Source organism: Rhinopithecus roxellana, chromosome 11, assembly GCF_007565055.1.
Source record: "Rhinopithecus roxellana isolate Shanxi Qingling chromosome 11, ASM756505v1, whole genome shotgun sequence".
Lineage (NCBI taxonomy): Eukaryota > Metazoa > Chordata > Mammalia > Primates > Cercopithecidae > Rhinopithecus > Rhinopithecus roxellana.
Window position 1 is genome coordinate 133,971,968 of NC_044559.1, and position 17,067 is coordinate 133,989,034.

A 17,067-nucleotide genomic window follows, 5' to 3' on the forward strand; every position below is an offset into this window, starting at 1 on the left:
AGCCCAGATTCCAGCCCACGTCCCAACTCAGGAAGAGCATGCCCTGCCCTCTGGGGAGGCTGGCCTGGCCCCAGCCCTCAGCTTCTGACCTCGAGGCAGAGACAACTTCTAAGAATTAGACTGCCAGACCCCCAGGCCTGGCTGCTGCTGTGTGGAGAGGGAGGACGGCCCGCAGCAGAGCAGCTGCTGCACTTCCTCCCCAGCTTCCTCCGGCGCGGCCCTGCCCTCTCTTCTCTGGACCCTTTTACAGCTGAACGCATCTGGGCTTCGTGGTTTCCTGTTTTCAGCGAAATTTACTCTGAGCTCCCAGTTCCATCTTCATCCATGGCCACGGGCCCTGCCTGCAGCGCACTAGGGACGCCCACCCTGCTGCTGCTGGGGAGGGGCAGACTGCTGGAGCCGCCCTCTGAGTTGCCCGGGATGGTGATGCCTCTGACGCCAGCCCTGGTGGCTGTGGGCTGGGGTGCATGGGAGAGCTGGGTGGGAGAACATGGCGCCTCCAAGGAGCAGGAGGAGCACTACGGGCTGGGGCAGGGTGGGGCTGGGGCAGGAGGCTCCTGGAGCGCTGGATTCCTGGCACAGTCTGAGGCCCTGAGAGGGAAATCCGTGCTTTTAAGAACTAATTCATTGTTAGGAGATCAATCAGGAATTAAGGGCCATCTTACCTGTCTCCCGACATTCACATTTTAATAGAGACTTCCTGCCTTTATTCCCTCCCAGGGAGACCCTGAGGGAATGGAATTGAAAGCACCATTCGGAGGGTTTTACTGATGCAGCAGGTGACTGCTCGACACTCCCTAAAAACACACCATAGAGGCCACTGGTGACTTTTAGTGGGCAGGCTGGCCCTGCCTGGGGGAGTCCGTGGCCATGGGCGCTGGGATGGAGGTGCAGGAGCCCTGAGACCTGCTTTTCAAAAGACTCCTGCCTGACCACAGCTCCCACTACATGCCCAGGGCCTAGGCCGAGGGGCTGATAACATGGCCTTCTTCAGGGGGTGCTCCTTGCGGGGTGGACTTGGGAGTATGTGGTGGGATGGGGGGTTGCAAGGGTCCCGCCACCACCCTGCACCAACTTGGCCCCTGGGGTTCTGCCTCAAGAATGAGGCCTTCCCCAAGGCTGGCCTGACTGTGCTGGGGCTGGGTTAACGTTTGCTCAGGGAGCTGCAATGCGCAAAAGAGGAACTGGGGTTGCTAACCAGGATGCTGGGAACAAAGGCCCCTTGAAGCCCAGCCACAGCCCAGCTGAGCATGGGGCCCAGCCCACAGACAGCACAGGCCACCTGGCCCATTCCCTGAGCATTCCCTGCTTTGCATTGCTGCTTCTCTTCACCCGTGGATGCTACGTCGCCCTAACTACCCTGTGAGTTCCTGGAGGGCAGGGTCCAGCAATAGCCTGGGCTTTGGACCTTGCTGCAAAGCTGATAACTGACACATTGCTCCTGGGTGATGGGCTGCCCCAGACGCCAGGCTCTGTTCTCAGAACCTCTCACAGTGGGTGGGGCCCCCTCTGACTTTCCATCAGCTCTGCCTCCCAGCAGCTTTGTCTAGGACTGATGGAAACTCCTCAATGGCAATAATGCCCTCATCTTGTGCAAGCCTCGGGGCAGGCGTTTCTTTTTCTTTTGTTTTGTAATTCTGATCTATTGGTACTGCTTCCTGGAATGTGTTGAGAGGGATTCTGAATGATCAATATAACTTGGTGAGAAAGTGCCGAGATAGATAGCCGTGTCCGCCTGGGGCACAGGAGAGGGAAGTGGCAGCATGCGTGCTGTCTCTTGGCCTTTTCTGTTATAATCCTTGGTGCTTTCCAACACACTTTCACATGTGTTATTACTTGTTTGATCCACCCCCTTCCCTGAAAACCCTGGGAGGTTTTATTGCTGCCATTTAACACACAGGGTAATAGAGGTTCTGAAAGGTCTGTGTCTTGTCAAAACAAGTAAATGGTGGGACTACGACTAAACCCTGGGCCTCCTGCTTTCTCCTCACTGAATGGAGTGGTGTTATGGGCCAGGACCTGGCTTGGCCTTCACCTTGGACCTGCTTAGAGTACATACCGGGGCTCTGGAAGATGAACTTGTGCCCACAGGTCCAAGGGCTCCACTTTACTGCACAGCAGAAACGCTCCTATCTGTGCTCTGCCTGCCCTGGCCTGGGCCTTCTCTGGGTCCAGAAGACGCTGCTGTTGATGGGCAGGCTCCTTCCACATCGGCTCCTGCCACCCCCTTTTCTGCCTGCCAGCTGTGGAGCTAGAGGACTCCTGACAGGCACAGTGGCCCATGCGCCCCTCTTGCTTGCATTAGGGGATGTGGAAGGGAGAGACCCTCAGCAGCTGAGCCCCAGGGTCTCTCGCAGGAACTTAGCCAGTTGTATGTGGAGCATGTGGGCAGCCGTGGAACATCCCTCAAGAAGCCAGGCCAAGGGGTCTGGATGTACTTGTGCTGGGTCAGGGAAGGCCAGCCTCCTTGGTGCCACAGAGGGTGAGGGCCAGGCTGGGACCTTCTGATCTCAAGCCAGGGGAAGCAGACTTCACAATAGCAGGGTCCAAGTCTAATAAACAGAAGGGGCCTCTGCTCTAAAGACATGAGGTGCGCTGCCAAGAGCAGTATCCCCAGCTCATAGAGCATCATGGGGCCGCTGCTGGGGACTTGCATACCAGAAGGGGGCCGTGGGAGATTTCTGTCCTTCTGCCTGGATAGGTGACTTCTGCATGTCCTCACCAGCCTGAGAAACCAGGGCTTCTTATCTGGAATAGTATTATCAGTTGGCTACAATTCACGTGGGAGGGAGGCCACAGTCAAGCCCTCCCTCCCTCTCCACCCCACTGCCAAGTGCCTCTGAGGCTGGGCTAACTCCTGACCTCCCAGTTACCTTCCGTGCTTCCTCCCTGGGCCCAGCTTTTCCTTTGTAGGGGCCTCCCTGACAACCACTTAGACCCCTCCCCCAAGCCTGGCCTGTCTGCCCACGGCCTGGAGCTAGGCAGGGGGTGAGGCTGCACAATGACTCCCCCTGGCCAGTGGTACACCATTGTGTGGCGGGCCTGGGGCTGGCCTGGATACCCCTTGCAGCACAGCTGTTCCAAGTTCAGGTGATACCTAAGGCTGGGTGGAGGTGGCCTAAGCTGTTTGCAGGAATGTCCGGCTCTCAGGAAACTGGGGGGACAAGGGTCCCAGGGAGAAAAGTAGAGCTGGAGGGACTCAGATAATTTCTCTTGGCTCTGGGGTGGGTCTTAGCAGCCGAATACCAGGCCCCCTGCTTAGGGAGCCTCATCTTTCCAGACAGGGATGCAAATGATGCCTCCTCCAGAAAACCTGCCCTGGTTTCCAGGCTCCTAGCACTCTACCACATCATAGTGTCAGCTCTCCGGTACATGTGTCTTCCCCCGCTAGATTGTAGGCTCCTGCAGGGCAGACCTATGTCTGATGTATCTCTGGTGTCCCAGCCTGTAGTACAGGCCTCACACATACTTGGTGTTGGATGAACAAATGAATGAATATTTCATGCCCTTGTCCTCCAGCAAGGTTGATCCTGAGCCAGTGAGGGCCGTCTTGAAGCCAGGCAGATAACCGCAGTGGGAATAAAAGGATGGCAAGTGGGCCTGCTGGGTTTCTCTGGACAGATCTATGCAGGGTAGCAGCTGCTCTCTCACCTATTAGACTGTGGCAGCCATTCCTGGAACCTCAGGGTGGTTGGCTGCATGCTGCTCAGGTCTCTGGCTGCTCTAGGAGGGGCTGCAACAATGCTCCTTCCTCACACATGCATCCGGTGAAATCTGCCCAGTGGCAGAGAAGGGCCCTGCTCTTGGGGATATTCATAACCCTGAGGGGTTTACCGCCCAAAGGTGAGGGTCTGGTCAGTGGAAACAAATCTTCAAGGGTCCAGTGCTCCTTGGAGGCAAGCACACTGTGGGCTGTGGACCCCTGCTTGCTTGCTCTGCCCCATCCCCACCTTGGCTCGGCTAGGCATGGAGGCAGCAGTGGGGGTTCTTGAGAAGGCAGTGGGAGCAGCCCTTGTGGTAAGCTTCACATAGACTGTCCTGGGAGGATATGGAAATAGAGAGTCCTGCCCTTGGCCCTGGAAGCAGCCCCAGGCCTAAACCACCTGTGGCTCCCAGAACCCACCCCTGATTATTGCTTGCTCTTCAGCCTTTGTGCAGGTTGAACCCCAGAATGTACTTCTTTCTTGCCTGTGCTAACTAAGACTGACCAGAAGACTCAGCCCAAGTGTCACCTCCTCCAGGAAGCCGTCCCTAAGCCCTTCTCAATACCCCATTGCACACCGGTGTTTTCATTGCCTCCCTTACTCAACTTCATTTCTTCAGGCCACAGACCACATTTTCTTCATTTCTGTATCTCCAGTGCCTGGCACATAGTGGCCATTCAGGGAATAACGGCTGAATGAATGAGTGAATGAATGAATATGGTTTAGTGCTAGTTTCTCTGTGTCCCTGTGGTCACTGCAATTCTTCACTGAGGTGTCCCCTGCAAAAACCAAATGATAGGAATATTTTCCCAACTTGGAGAAGCAGGGGGAAAAAACTGAAGAGGGATGAATTCTTTTTGACTTAAAATTGTTTTCCTATAAATCTTTCAAGTTGGTACCTGTTGCTGTTTATATTATGGCCTGGAAGAAAGCATCATGGTTCAGCCCAGGAAGCCCCATATATATTCCCCTGGAGATGGATGGCCTCAGGGTCTCTGGTCCTAGTCATCCTGAGGGAGTTTTCTGGGGCCTCAGGGAGCAGAGCTGGTGATGACCAGGATGAGCAGGGCGGATGCCATCCAGCTTCCCATGCTCTCACCAGGGAGCTGGTATGGGCTGAGCCCTGCTTCAGTGAGAGCCAGAATGTCAGGGGCTGACATGTGAGGAGGGAATGCTTATGGTCCCCAAGGGGCTGGGATGGGTCCCTGCAGAGAGTTTGGCCAGCAGTTGGAAACTCTTTTTAGCCATGGGGACCAATCCCAAGATTTTAAAGGGTTGCTTGGATAGTGGCCCATGCATTCTGGGTCATTAATTGTGGCCAGGGTGATTTTCCATTTCTTTAGTTCCCATTTATTCTGGGGACCCAAAGGAAGTTTGATTTTGTCTACAAACTGCAGGGTCTTAGAATGTTATGGATCCCACCAATGGCCTCCCTGAGAGACCCTAGGACTGTGGGGGTTGGAGTGTGGGTGGGGAGTGGGGGTAGTGCGTTGGCTGGCCTGCATTAGGATTAGGGAGGGCAGTGTGGCAAATGCTGTCAGATACCCACCCCAAATCCATTCTCCACTTCTTCCTCACTGACAGAGGCCTGCTTTTGTGTGGGCGGTGATATATCTGGCCCCCAAGTAATATGCTGACCATGATAATCCTGTCCCTCATTTTTTCCAACCTCCCTTGCAGCTAGGGTGCCCACGTGAGCCACTTCTGGCCAAGGAGACACAAGCAGCACTCTGGAGGGTGGTTCTGGGAAACCTGTTGCTTTCCTGATAAAAGGGCAGAAGTAGCTGCCATAGCCCTTTGCCGTCTTTTCGTCATCTTCCTGCCTTGGATGCTGACTTGGTGCCTGGAGTTATAGTAGCTATCTTGCCACCATGAGGGAAAGGCCAAGAAACATGAGCTCTGATACCACCGAGCCTGAAATCCACATTCTCTGTAGGATTTTTGCTCTGTGGGAAAATGCATTTTGATTCTTTGTGACTCCATAGTTCAGTTTCTGTTACTTCACAAATGCTATTGAAGGGATGACCAAGATGGTCCACCCTGAAGCCAGGTGCAGTGGGGAGGGTTATGTCAAAACTGGGCCCTGCCACATTAACACAGTAAATGATACCCATCTCTGCCCCAGCCCCACCCTTCCCAGTGAGTGACACGTGTCCTATAAATGTGCCCCTGTTTAGCCCACTGGGTGTGAATGACTGAGGTAGCTAGTGATGACACTGTGTAGCCGTGGGTCTAAGGATGCCCACAGGGGTGCCCAGAGTCAGTCCCATTTCCTGGACTCCTCAGAATGTAGTGGTGGGGGTGGGGGTTCCTGGGATTATTGGCCCAACCCCAGTTCCTAGAGTTATTGGACCAACATCTCGAGAGAAGTTCCAGATAAAGAGCCCTGCCTAGACCTGGTGTGACCTCGCCTCCCACAGTGCTGCTGTCAAAGGGGAGAGGTCTAATCTGCTGTGAGAGGGACAGAGCTGAGGCCTCATTTGCAATCAGGGTCCTTCCAGGAGACAGATTACAAAACTGTCCCTGAGCTCTTTACCTCCCTTGTAAGCACACTCTTTGCAGTGTGACTTTGTAACTCATTCCTTCAGAAGGTAGAGTTTGTTTTCCCACAGCTTGAGTCCGAGCTGGCCTTGTGACTTGCTTTGGCCAACAGGCTGTGATAGAAGTGACCTTCCAACTGTGCCAGTTCCAAGCCAGGGACTCAAGAGGCCTTGCATGCCTCTGCCGTCTCTTCTGCACACTTTCCAGTCCCATAGGAACAGGCACGGGCTAGCCTTCTGGAGGATGAGTTGTCCCTGTCACCCCAGCTGCTAGCCAGCTGACCCTCAGAAGCATAGGGCCCCGTTGACAGGCAGCTGCCCACACACAAATGCAGGAGCCCAGCTGAGACCAGAAGAACTACCCGGCGAAGCCATGTCCAGATTGCCAGCCTGCGGGATTAGCGCTAACTATGTGGTTATTGTTTTACACCTCTGTTTTGTTTGGTTTGTAAGGTAGCATTATTGTGGCAATAGAGAACTAATAACAGTCCTCTTCCTCCTCATGGTTTACCAAGTGCTTCCACAGACATGAGCTAATTTGACTCCCCAAACAACACCTATGAGGTAGATATTATCTCCCCTTTGCAGATGACAAAAGCAATATGCTGAGAGGTTCTGACTTGCTCAAGATCATGCAGCCAGCCATAGTGCTCCTGACTCCAGATTTCCTACTCTCAGTTTATAAGCCACTCCCAATATAGCTCATCACCTCTTAGAGATCTCCATCCAGCCCCTGAGGCCCACAAGTCCTTCTCTAACCTGGCAAACTTTGAACATTGCCTTGGGCTGTGGCCCTGTTCATTCGAGCATCAGTGTGAACCACAGACACCAGTCCCTTCCCACCCTGATGTGTGTCACAGCATGCCACACCACACAACACAGGGGAAGAGGGCCAGAGAGACACCCTTTCCGTAAGACACCACCATGCACATTGGTGTGGCCTCACAGTGCACAGGTGGGCAAGTGAAGTGGGGGCTAGATTCATACCGACTTGTTCCCTGGGCCAGGCCCCAGTACAGAGGCTCAAGCTGTGCCACCCCATAGAGCTGCTCTGTGAGAGAAAAGAGGACTAAACAGAGCTTCTGAGTAGCTGTAGACTCAGGAGGGCAAACTAGCACCCCGGCTTTGCATGCAATAGGCCTCCATAAGGGGAGGCCATCTTGGGCAGATGGACTAAAGGCACGATGAAGGAGTTGTCAAGGATTCGCCTGCCATGTGGAATTCCATTCCCACCCATCTTGTTCCCCTCACTCGGAGGTGGAGCCGCTCTGGCCCAGGTGCTCCTCCCTGTGGCCACTGGCCACCCCCATCGCTCACCGACAGGGTGGGGGTGCCCTCGTCCTCCACAGTGACCACCAGGTGGTAGAAGCTCTGGCGCTCGCGGTCAGGCGGGGCGGGCCGTGTGGCGATTTCACCGCTGACGCGGTCCATGCGGAAGGTCATGTCCTTGTTGCCCTCGGTGATGTAGTAGGACAGGACACTGTTGATCCCGATGTCACGGTCAGTGGCTCTCACCTGGACCACAGCAGTACCTCCACCCACGTTCTGGGAGGAGAGCAGGAGAGTGATCATTCTGGACTCAAGGCATTAGGGCACAGTCTAGCACCTGCTCCTGTAGCCCAAAGTCTCCCCCTGTACCTGCCGAAAGCTTTGCTGCATCTACCCCGGAGCAATGATGGAAATAATAAGGATGATGGCAGCAAACATTCTGTGAGCACCTCCGACATGCTGGGGCCTGCGTTAACTCACTAGGTCCTCTCTCCAACCCTGCGAGTTAGGTACTGGTATCATCATCCCCATTTACAGATGAGAAAACCGAGGTGCAGGGAAGGAATGTGTGCAAGTCCACACAGCCAATCAGTGGGCTGAAGCAAGGGAGTCTGGCCTGAGAGCTAGACTCTGGCCACGTGCCATCCTGCCTTCATGAACGTCCAACCTGGCATGATACCCAGCAATGCCAGGGCAGATTGGAGTGGCTCAGTCTTAGGGCTGAATAATAAATACATTTTTTGAAAAGGCAAGCTCCCGGGGTAAACCTCAGTTTCCTGTCTGGTGAAAGGCAACTTTCTTCTTTTCCTCTTTTCTCTTCTCCTCTACTCCAAAAAGATACTGTGTTCTAGGATCCGGGCTAGAAATCAGGGCTATGATTATGAATGAGCCACAGTTCCCATCCGTGAGATCTGAGGGACCAGTGGGGCAGGCAGACATTTAAACAGGTGCTGCATGGTTGGCTCATGCCCACGTCTCCCCAGATGTCCAGCTATATGGGCCCTGGGGCTGCTCTCACCTCATTCACACTGACATTGTATCCAAAGGGGCTCTCGATGACTGGAGGATTGTCATTGACATCTAGGATGGTCACCTGAAGGATATGGTCCTTCTTCTGTGGAGGGGTGCCTCGGTCAGAAGCCACAACCTGTAAGGAGGAGGGCAACTGGAGTCAGGGCTAAAGGGTGGCAGGCAGGATCAGGAATATGGAGTCCAAAAGGACTGTGCAATCAGTGGGAAGCATTTGGGAGGGCAGAGAGACTCACTGAGCACCCCCGGGTGGCCTGGCCAGCCCTGGGCTCTCCCCAAAGCCTTCACCTTCTGCCCCATGCTGCAAATGATTCTTGCCCAATCGTTGTCTGACTTGGGATCCTCATTTGGAATCTGATTAGCATGTACCTAAGCCTTGACCTCTGACCTACCTCTGACTGTATTCTGGGCTGTGCCAGCCTTTGACCATGACCCTGGGCTCGCAACCTGACCCAAGGCTCCTGCCTTTAGCTTCAAAGGCCTCTGTCCCATGCACTCTGTCCCATGATCTCTGGCAAACAGGAAAGGAGCCTCAAGTAATATTATCAGCAATGAGCTGGTGCCCTAACCACAGGCTGAGCCTGTTCCTGGGAGCCTTGATGCAGTCATAAGTGCTGTAGGAGCTCAGCAGCCCCTTGCAGAAGTGCAGCCCTGAGGTCCCCAGAAAGCCCTCAGCAAACATCCCAGCCACGGCCATTCTGCAATAATGATAGCCTTCGTGGCTCCTCACGCCTGCACTTGTTTCTTCCCTCCATAGGACAGGCCAGATGGGGATTTTTTTGTACATTGCACAGGTGGGGAAAATGAGGCCTAGAGTTAATAACCTGTCCAAGGCCACACTGTATTTGTAGAAGAGTTGGGGCGTTCCCAGCTCCACCAGGCTCTCCCTCGTCCTCCTGGCTCTTACAGCAGGGGAAGACGCCTCAGCTGCCTCCTCCTGGGTATCTAAGGTCCCTCCCAGGTTTCCCTATCCTGGATCAGCCTCACTGTGCTCTTGGCCCCGAGGGGTCCAGCTGGCCCCATGTTACTTGGTGACAGCAGGGCCACTGACCACCAGAGTGTGCTGATGGACGGGCTCTCTCCTAGATGGAGAGTAGTGACTGGTCTAGGCACTTAGCCAGTGGTCTCTCAGCCCAAGGGAGGCCAGGCCCCACCTTGAGGATGTAGTGGTCCAGCTCCTCTCTGTCCAGGGGCCTGGCCACAAACACTTCGCCAATGGAGTCATTGGTGGTGACGATCTCAAAGGCCCCCGCGATGTTGCCAGAGGCCAGGGAGAAGACTACCTGTGGGGAGAAGAGAGGGTGAGGGGTGAGCAGGGGTGGAGGAGAGGTGGCCAGGTCGGGCTAAGGGGGACTCCCTGGTCCTCCCCTGCCCACTTGGGCCTTCTGTTCAGCAAGGGCATTTGGGAGTAGAGTGTTTTATGCAGAAGTGATTAATCTCCCTCAAAATGGGGGTGCAGGCCCATGGAGGCAGTGTAGCACCCATGGAAGGTTCCGGGGTTAGGGGATGTCAGCATGCTGGCCTAGGAGAGCAGGGCATGAATCCCATGGCACTGATGTCTTCCCAGGGTAGAGGGAATTGTGCTCACGCTGCTGAGGCGGGCACACGCTGCGGTGTTACCTGGACTCTACTTGGTTCTTAGAGCAGCCTTGACAGAAAGCAGCTATTCTCAGTTCACAGAGAGGAGGCTCAGAAACATGGAACAACCAGCCAAGATCACACAGCTTGCAAATGCCAGAGATCTGAACCCACACACTTTTGTCTCCAAAGCCAGCATCCCTTGACCCCTGAGACTATGTAAGCCATGCTAACACCTGCAAACACACGGCCCAGTGCACGGAAAAGATGAAAGCTGTGTGAACAATGGTGGGTTTCATCACTTCTTTCTCTGCACTCTGGGGTGTCCAAACCTGGAGCGATCGGCAAGCACTTCCTGCCATGGGGCTGGGCCCGGGAAGCAGGAGGGAGGACGAGCATGTCCTCTCAGGGAGCTGGGGCTGCTTGGGGAGGAGTCACCCGGAAAACAACTTCACTGCGGGGCTGAGCCTTGGCTGGCCTTTGGGCTCCATGTCCACATGACCCAGGAAGGGCCACCGGCCAGCACAGCTCTGAGGCAGCTCTGTCCCTTCTCCCTGACTACCGACTGGGTGAGTGCAGGGGCAGAGACTGCAAGAGCCTGGTGCTTGGTGATGGGGGTGGCCCAGAAGGCCCCTCCAGCTGTGGGAGCTGTGGGAGCCCTGCTGACATGGTGGATCCCGGCTGTTTCACTCGGTGGCCCACCTGCCCATTGCTGCCAGCATCAGGATCCCGGGCCTTGACAGTAGCCACTCGCTGGCCCACGGGGCAGTCCTCGGGTATGCTGACCGCTGAGTCGGAGATGAAGTCAAACCGGGGACTGTTGTCATTCTCGTCCAGCACAGTGATGTAGACCTGAGGGTGAACGCGGTCAGGAGACCTACAGCCTCCTTCCCCTCCCTGGCTCCAAACACCTGGGTCCCACCATGGTTCCAGTGGGGACCAGATCCCCAATGAGTTCTGGAACATCAGCAAACTCTCAGAGCCCACTGAAGCCTATCCTGACTTTGCAAAGGAAGCCCTGGGCCCATGGCTCCTAGCAGTCTGATTGGTATGGGGTGGCAGATAGACACACTCAAATCTTGGCCAGGAGGGCAAGGGAAGGGGCCTGGTGGGGAGACTGTCAGAGGTGGTCGGGACAGGAGAACTGAAGAGCCAGGCCATGGCTAAAGCAGACAGAGGCTAGGAATGCTGGTCTAGCATGAGCAAAGCTTCCTGTTTTTCATGAAAAATAAGGAATCTAGATTTTAAAGTGAAATTGGCTGATGAGTAATAAAATTTAGAGAAGAAAATTATGTATGGGCTGTCCAAACCCATCTGGTGGCCAGATAGTGCCCGAAGGTGTCTTTGTTTGCAACCTCGGGCTTAGAGGGAAGGAAATGGGCCCAGGAGTAGGAGGGGGCTGCAAGGCGGCTTGGTGCCAGTGGGTAGAAGGGCAGATGGGGAAGGCATGTTAATTTCCGACTGTCAAATAAAAACCAGGCATGCAAAAAATGGCACGCAAGAGCATATTGTTTTGTGTCTGTGGCTCGGGCTTCTTGTGGAGAGGCAGGAGAGTGGAGGCCTGTTGCAGGTGAGGCCTCCAGTCCATGGATGGCCATAGGTGGCTGGAATCACAGGTACCCAGGGGTTCACTGATGAGAGCGTGAGGGAAGCTGGAAGAGCTCAGGTTTTAGGTATCCCAGGACAGGCCTTCTCCCACTGCCCTGCCCCAAGCCAGACCCATTCTCTGCTTCCTGGGTATGGGGTTCAGGGGCTCCCAGGTCCTGCTGACTCTGCACAGGACTCATGGGGAGCCGGCTGAGCCTGTGCACACTGCAGAGGAAATTCCATGTCATCCTCCCTACTATACAGGTTTGACTGCTCAGTCTCAGCCACACTCCCCTATCTGTAGGCAGCTCTCAGAAGTATAGGGGAGTGAGCCCAGGCTTCGCAGCTGGGCCAACCCAACCGCTCAGGAGTTGTGCGATTTTGGAAAAAGTTATTCAAGCTCTCTGATTTTCCATTTCCTCAGCTGAAAATCAGAATGAGAACACCTGTTGGGAGGAATAACTGAGCAAACAGAAAGTGAAGGGGTGGCACCTACTCTTCCCTGTTCCCGCTTCCTGCCTGGCAGACATTCATGATTTCTCTTGCCAAGACTCTACCCATCTGTCATGAATTTTGCTATGGAGTTCCCTGAGGTCCCTGAGCCCCAGTTCGCACATTTGAAATGGGAAAAACAATACTTATCACACTGTTCTCAGGGTGAAAACAGACAAGGGTCCTTGTGATTGAATCCCCCCCAAACACCCTCACTCTAGCTAAGGCCTCATTTAGACTCACCGTGGTTCCTCACACCACAGGGCCTTTGTGCTTGCTGTTCCCTCTGCCCGAAATGCTCTTCCTTTTTAGGCTGGATTAACTCTCATGCATTCTGACGCTCTCAGCTTGAGCCCCTTCCTCAGGGAAGCCCTCTTCTAGTTCCCTGACACCTTATTATAGGCTTTCTCTCAGGGCATGCATTTACTGCTGTGATCATTTGATCAATGTCGTTCCCTCACTGTATCGTACGCTTAGGAAGGCAGGGGGTGTGTCTAATTTTGGTTTCTTGCTGTGGCCTGAACCCAGCCTAGTGCCTGGCACACAGCAGGTGTTCCCACAGTGACTACTGCTCTGATCATGGTGAGGCTGCAGTGCAGGGGTGAGGAGGCTGCTGGACTTCCCAGTGGAAGGGGGTCGGCCTCAGTGGGTGAGGAAGGACAGGTTCCCAGGCCTATGGGAATGAGATGGGTGTCTGTGTCTTCAGCCAGGGCCTCACAGTCCACATTGCCCTCCCATACGCGCTGAAGGCCTGAGCTTACTCAAGAGCTCTTATAGCAGAGCCATGCCCTACCCAGTTCGCCCTCTCCGGTCTGCCTGGCCACTCCTTCTAGGGCTGGCCAGGGCTGCTGGGGACGGGGAGGAGCCAGGTGGAGGTGAGCTGTGGTTTGGGTTCCGGCCTAGCAGAGGAAGTGTTTCCCCCTTTAAAGGGCCCCTTCCTCTGCCTCCACCCTAGCACCTCAAACAGTGTTTGGGGCTACTGTGGCTGGTGGATCTGGGGCAGCGGGCCCTGGGAGCTTCTCAGAAGAAGCCAGGGCAGAGCAAAAGCGGGTGGGCCCTGCCACCCGGAAGAGGGTAAAGCACTGTGGAAATACGGGGGCACAGGTAGGATTGTGTGCTCCGAAGCCCTCGCTGGCCGTGCCGAGGAAGTGGCTGGCGGTCCACGCAGGGGGGCCTCCTCACCAACCCTGCCACCCTTGGGCTCCCACTGGCCTCTCCTCCTAGCCTTCTTGCAACACCTGCAGTTGTGAGGGCCAGGTGGGCCCATTGTATGAATGAAGAGGGTGAGGCTCAGTAAGAGGGTCTCACTTTACCCCTGAGTGTCTGCCCCTTGGCTGGGAGTGGCAGGATGCGGGTGGCCCAGCACCCACTGCCCGAGCACTGGGCTCACAGGCTGCCCTTGGGGAGCACAGCTGAGGGGAGCTGTGGGGGCTCCTTGCCCATCACAGCCTCACTCACCCCCAGGCTGGCCCCATGGATGGAGGAAGCCTTTAGGTATGGCTCAGCCACAGCCAGGGCCGCTAGAACTGGGCACCTCCAGGGAGCCTTGGGGCCGAGGACCCCAAGAAATTGTGTTCAGCTCTTTGCTTGGATACTGAGTTGGCTTCTAGCTTTTTTAGGTTAATGTGACAGGGACTCAGCAGGGCATGGCAACGTGGCTATAACCAAGGCTGATGATGAGCCTGGTGCCCCAGGTGGTCTCCACACGGTAGCTGACCTGACTGGCCAGTGTTCAGGCCAGACGGATGGCTGAGTGTTCTGGGATGCCATCCCATGGACCTGTCTCAGGTAGCTGGTCCTGGACCCACTCCCATTGCAACTCCAGCATGCGCTCCCCTGCCTGCCTCTCCCTTCAGGCTGGGTTGTCTCTTCTAGGAATGTTGTCTGGTTCCTCTGACCTCAGCGGGCCCCCCTCCCCCAGGGGTCCCAGCACGTAGTCTTCTCTGACTTTACTTAGAGGCTGTCCTAAGGGCAGCAACAATCCTGTGCCCATGGCTCCCCTTCCTAAGCACTCCCAGGCCCCGCAATGTGCATCCCACCCCACACGCACCAACCCCCAAGAGAGGGAGGGGGCCCCCTTGATGGATGCAGCAGCTGAGGCATCAGGACAGAGCCCCACTGCAGTCACACCTGCCTCCAGGACTGGCTTACAAAGGGCTTTCTGCCTGCAGTCTCTTGCTACTTCCATTGCATCCTCTGAGGATGGCAGGGATGCCAGCACGACCCTCATTTTAGACCCGAGGAAGGGAAGCACAGAGACGTTAAGCAGCTTGCCTGTGTCACACAGCCAGCGAGGAGTGGAGCTGGGACAAGGCCTCAGTGGTCTTCCAGTGACTCCTTTGCTAGTGCTCTCCCCACCCAAGACCCTACCGGGGCTAGGCAAGACACAGAGGGCAGAGTTGGAGGCAGGGGACATGCTCCAGAGGAGCCTGAACTCGGGTGTGAGAGTGGAGGCACTGGGAGGGGGCCTGCTGCAGGCATGTCCACGTGCCTTCTCTCTGGGAGAGGTGGGAAGGGCCAGGGCCAGGCAGAGCCTGGCCAGCACTGGCCACAGCCAATAGCACAGGGGAAGCTCCAGCCACAGGCTACTCACCTTCTGTAGGCAGAGGCAGCAGAAGGAGGGGAGCGAGAGAAAAGGCAAAGATGCAGATGGTTAGCAGTCTGTGGCTCTTCCAGACCCCACTCCCGGCAGTGGTCTCTGGAAGTGCCACCCTCCCCCTGTCTGAAGTCTCATCCTAGCCCAGCCTGCTGGGAAGGTGTGGCATGGCTGGACACGGTGAGGTCTCAGGCTATCAAGACCCTCGCCCACTGCCTGGCCCATACATTGGGTGGCTGGGGAAGAAGGGGGTTTGGAAGTGTCATGACCGGCGAGGGGCTGCACCTGAGGGGCTCTCGCCCTGGTCCCACTCACCACAGTGGAGTCCACCTTGGGGCCGCCGTCATCTGCCACCACTGTCAAGGTATAGAAATCACCCTTCTCACGGTCCACCAGGCCCTGGACTGTGATCACACCCTGCAGGGAAGGGGTCAGATGGGTGAGTGACAACATCGCACCCTTGTTAACCCTGGTCATTCTGCCCACTTTCCCACCTCCATGTTACTTCCTCTGCCCGGCATAACTTCCCCACGACACTCTGTCTGTTGAAAGCCTTCTTCTCTCTCACATTCCACTGGGAAGCCACCTCTTCCATGAAGCCTTCCTGCTTCCCCAGCCAGGTATGACTGCTGGGCCCTGAGGGGCTCCACTACCCCTCTGTTGTAGTTCTCTGCACATCTTCCTTTGGTGCTCTGATTTGCATCCTGGATTATTTTCATTTCCACTTCTAGCCTGAGAACTCTTTGAGGGCTCAGAAGGCTCTTGTTCATCTTTGTGTCCATTTGTGTTCCCAATATCCTCTAGGACAAGGCCTGTCACATTGTAGTGATTCACACCTTGCCTACTTTCAAAGAAGGAATTCTGATAAAAGATACACTAAAGCAAAGACGGAGGAGTAAGAGCCTGGCAGTAGATAAGAGACTGGTGCACCAGACAACTAGCTAAGAATAGTTATTGTAATGAAGCCCAACATTTATATCTGAGCTTCCTAACAGCCAAGGTGAAAAGGGAAATAAGACTTGTAGCGCTTTCTGTGACATTGTGATATAAGAAATATGCATTTGGTCTCTGTCCCTGGTTCCTGGCACACAGCTCTTAATCCCCCGGAGTTTCCTAGGTGATAGGAGTCTTTTGTTCTAATGAGGCAACTCTTGGTGGGCTCCTGGGTTGGGGCTGATCACCAGAAAGACCAAGCCAGGATGAGCAGCTTGAAATGTTCAGCCCCGCCTCCACACCCCTTATTTTCCAGACAGGGGAGAGGGGCTGGAGATTCAGTTAATAATTGATCATACCTATGTGATGAAGCCTCCATAGACATCCCTGAACTACAGCGTTCAGAGAGCTTGCAGTCTACTGAACATGTAGGGGTGCCTGGAGGGTGGCAAGCCCGGGGAGGGCACTGAAGCTCTGAGCCCCTTCTCCCATGCCTCGCTCTGTGTGTCTCTTCATTCGGCTGTTTGTTGATATCCTTTAGAATATGCTTCGTAATACCTTGGTAATAGTGAGTAAAGTGTTTCCCTGAGTTCTGCAAGCTGCTCTAGCAAATTCATGGAACTTGTGGAGCGGGTTGTGGGAACTCCGATTTAGCCGGTTGGTCAGAAGCTGAAGTGGAGGCAGTTTTGTGAGACTGAGCCCTCAACCTGTGGGATCTGACACTATGGTGTCTGCTGGATAATTGCTTGGTGTGTGGGAGGGACTGAGCTGTGAGCCTGTGGGATCTGATGCTAACTCCAGGTAGAAATGTTCAGAATTAAATCAAACTATAGGATTCCTAGCTGGTGTCCAGAGAGTTAGATAATTGGTTGCTGGTATGGGGGAAAACCCCACACACACTTCGATGACCAGAGGCGAAGGGATCTGTGATGGGTGTGAAAACAGAAGGAAAAACAGTTAGTTTTTCCTACTATAGACTTTCCTTGTCTAGTAACAAGAAGGATACCAGCCTGCATAGGTATAAACTTTTATCTTACCCCTACATACGAAAATGGGTGTGTTACAGGGATATTTATTTCAGGGACTTTTTTTTTGTTTCTTTTTGAGAGACAAGGTCTCACTCTGTTGCCCAGGTTGGAGTGCAGTGGTGCAAACGCAGCTCACTGCAGCCTCCAATCTCTTGGGCTCAAGCAGTCTTCCTGCCCCAGCCTCTCAAACAGCTGGGACTACAAGTACATGACACCACACTTGGCCATCTCAAGGACACTTTATGACAAAGAGGAGAGTCCTGGTCACATAGAAGCAGCTCAACCGATGTTGGTTAGATTGGAAGAAATGG

The 17,067-nt window shown here is 54.7% G+C and overlaps 1 protein-coding gene across 1 annotated transcript in view; it reads right to left on the reverse strand.

The window, feature by feature from the left end:
• Positions 1-17,067, reverse strand: part of CDH23 (cadherin related 23) — a 427,857-nt gene that overhangs the window by 65,039 nt on the left and 345,751 nt on the right. Inside the window, exons 33-38 of the mRNA XM_030941290.1 lie at positions 15,111-15,212; positions 14,793-14,795; positions 10,823-10,972; positions 9,697-9,825; positions 8,532-8,660; positions 7,562-7,789 (exon numbers count right to left, since the gene is read on the reverse strand). Coding sequence (XP_030797150.1) covers positions 7,562-7,789; positions 8,532-8,660; positions 9,697-9,825; positions 10,823-10,972; positions 14,793-14,795; positions 15,111-15,212 — 741 coding nt within the window. The remainder of the gene's footprint in view (positions 1-7,561; positions 7,790-8,531; positions 8,661-9,696; positions 9,826-10,822; positions 10,973-14,792; positions 14,796-15,110; positions 15,213-17,067) is intronic.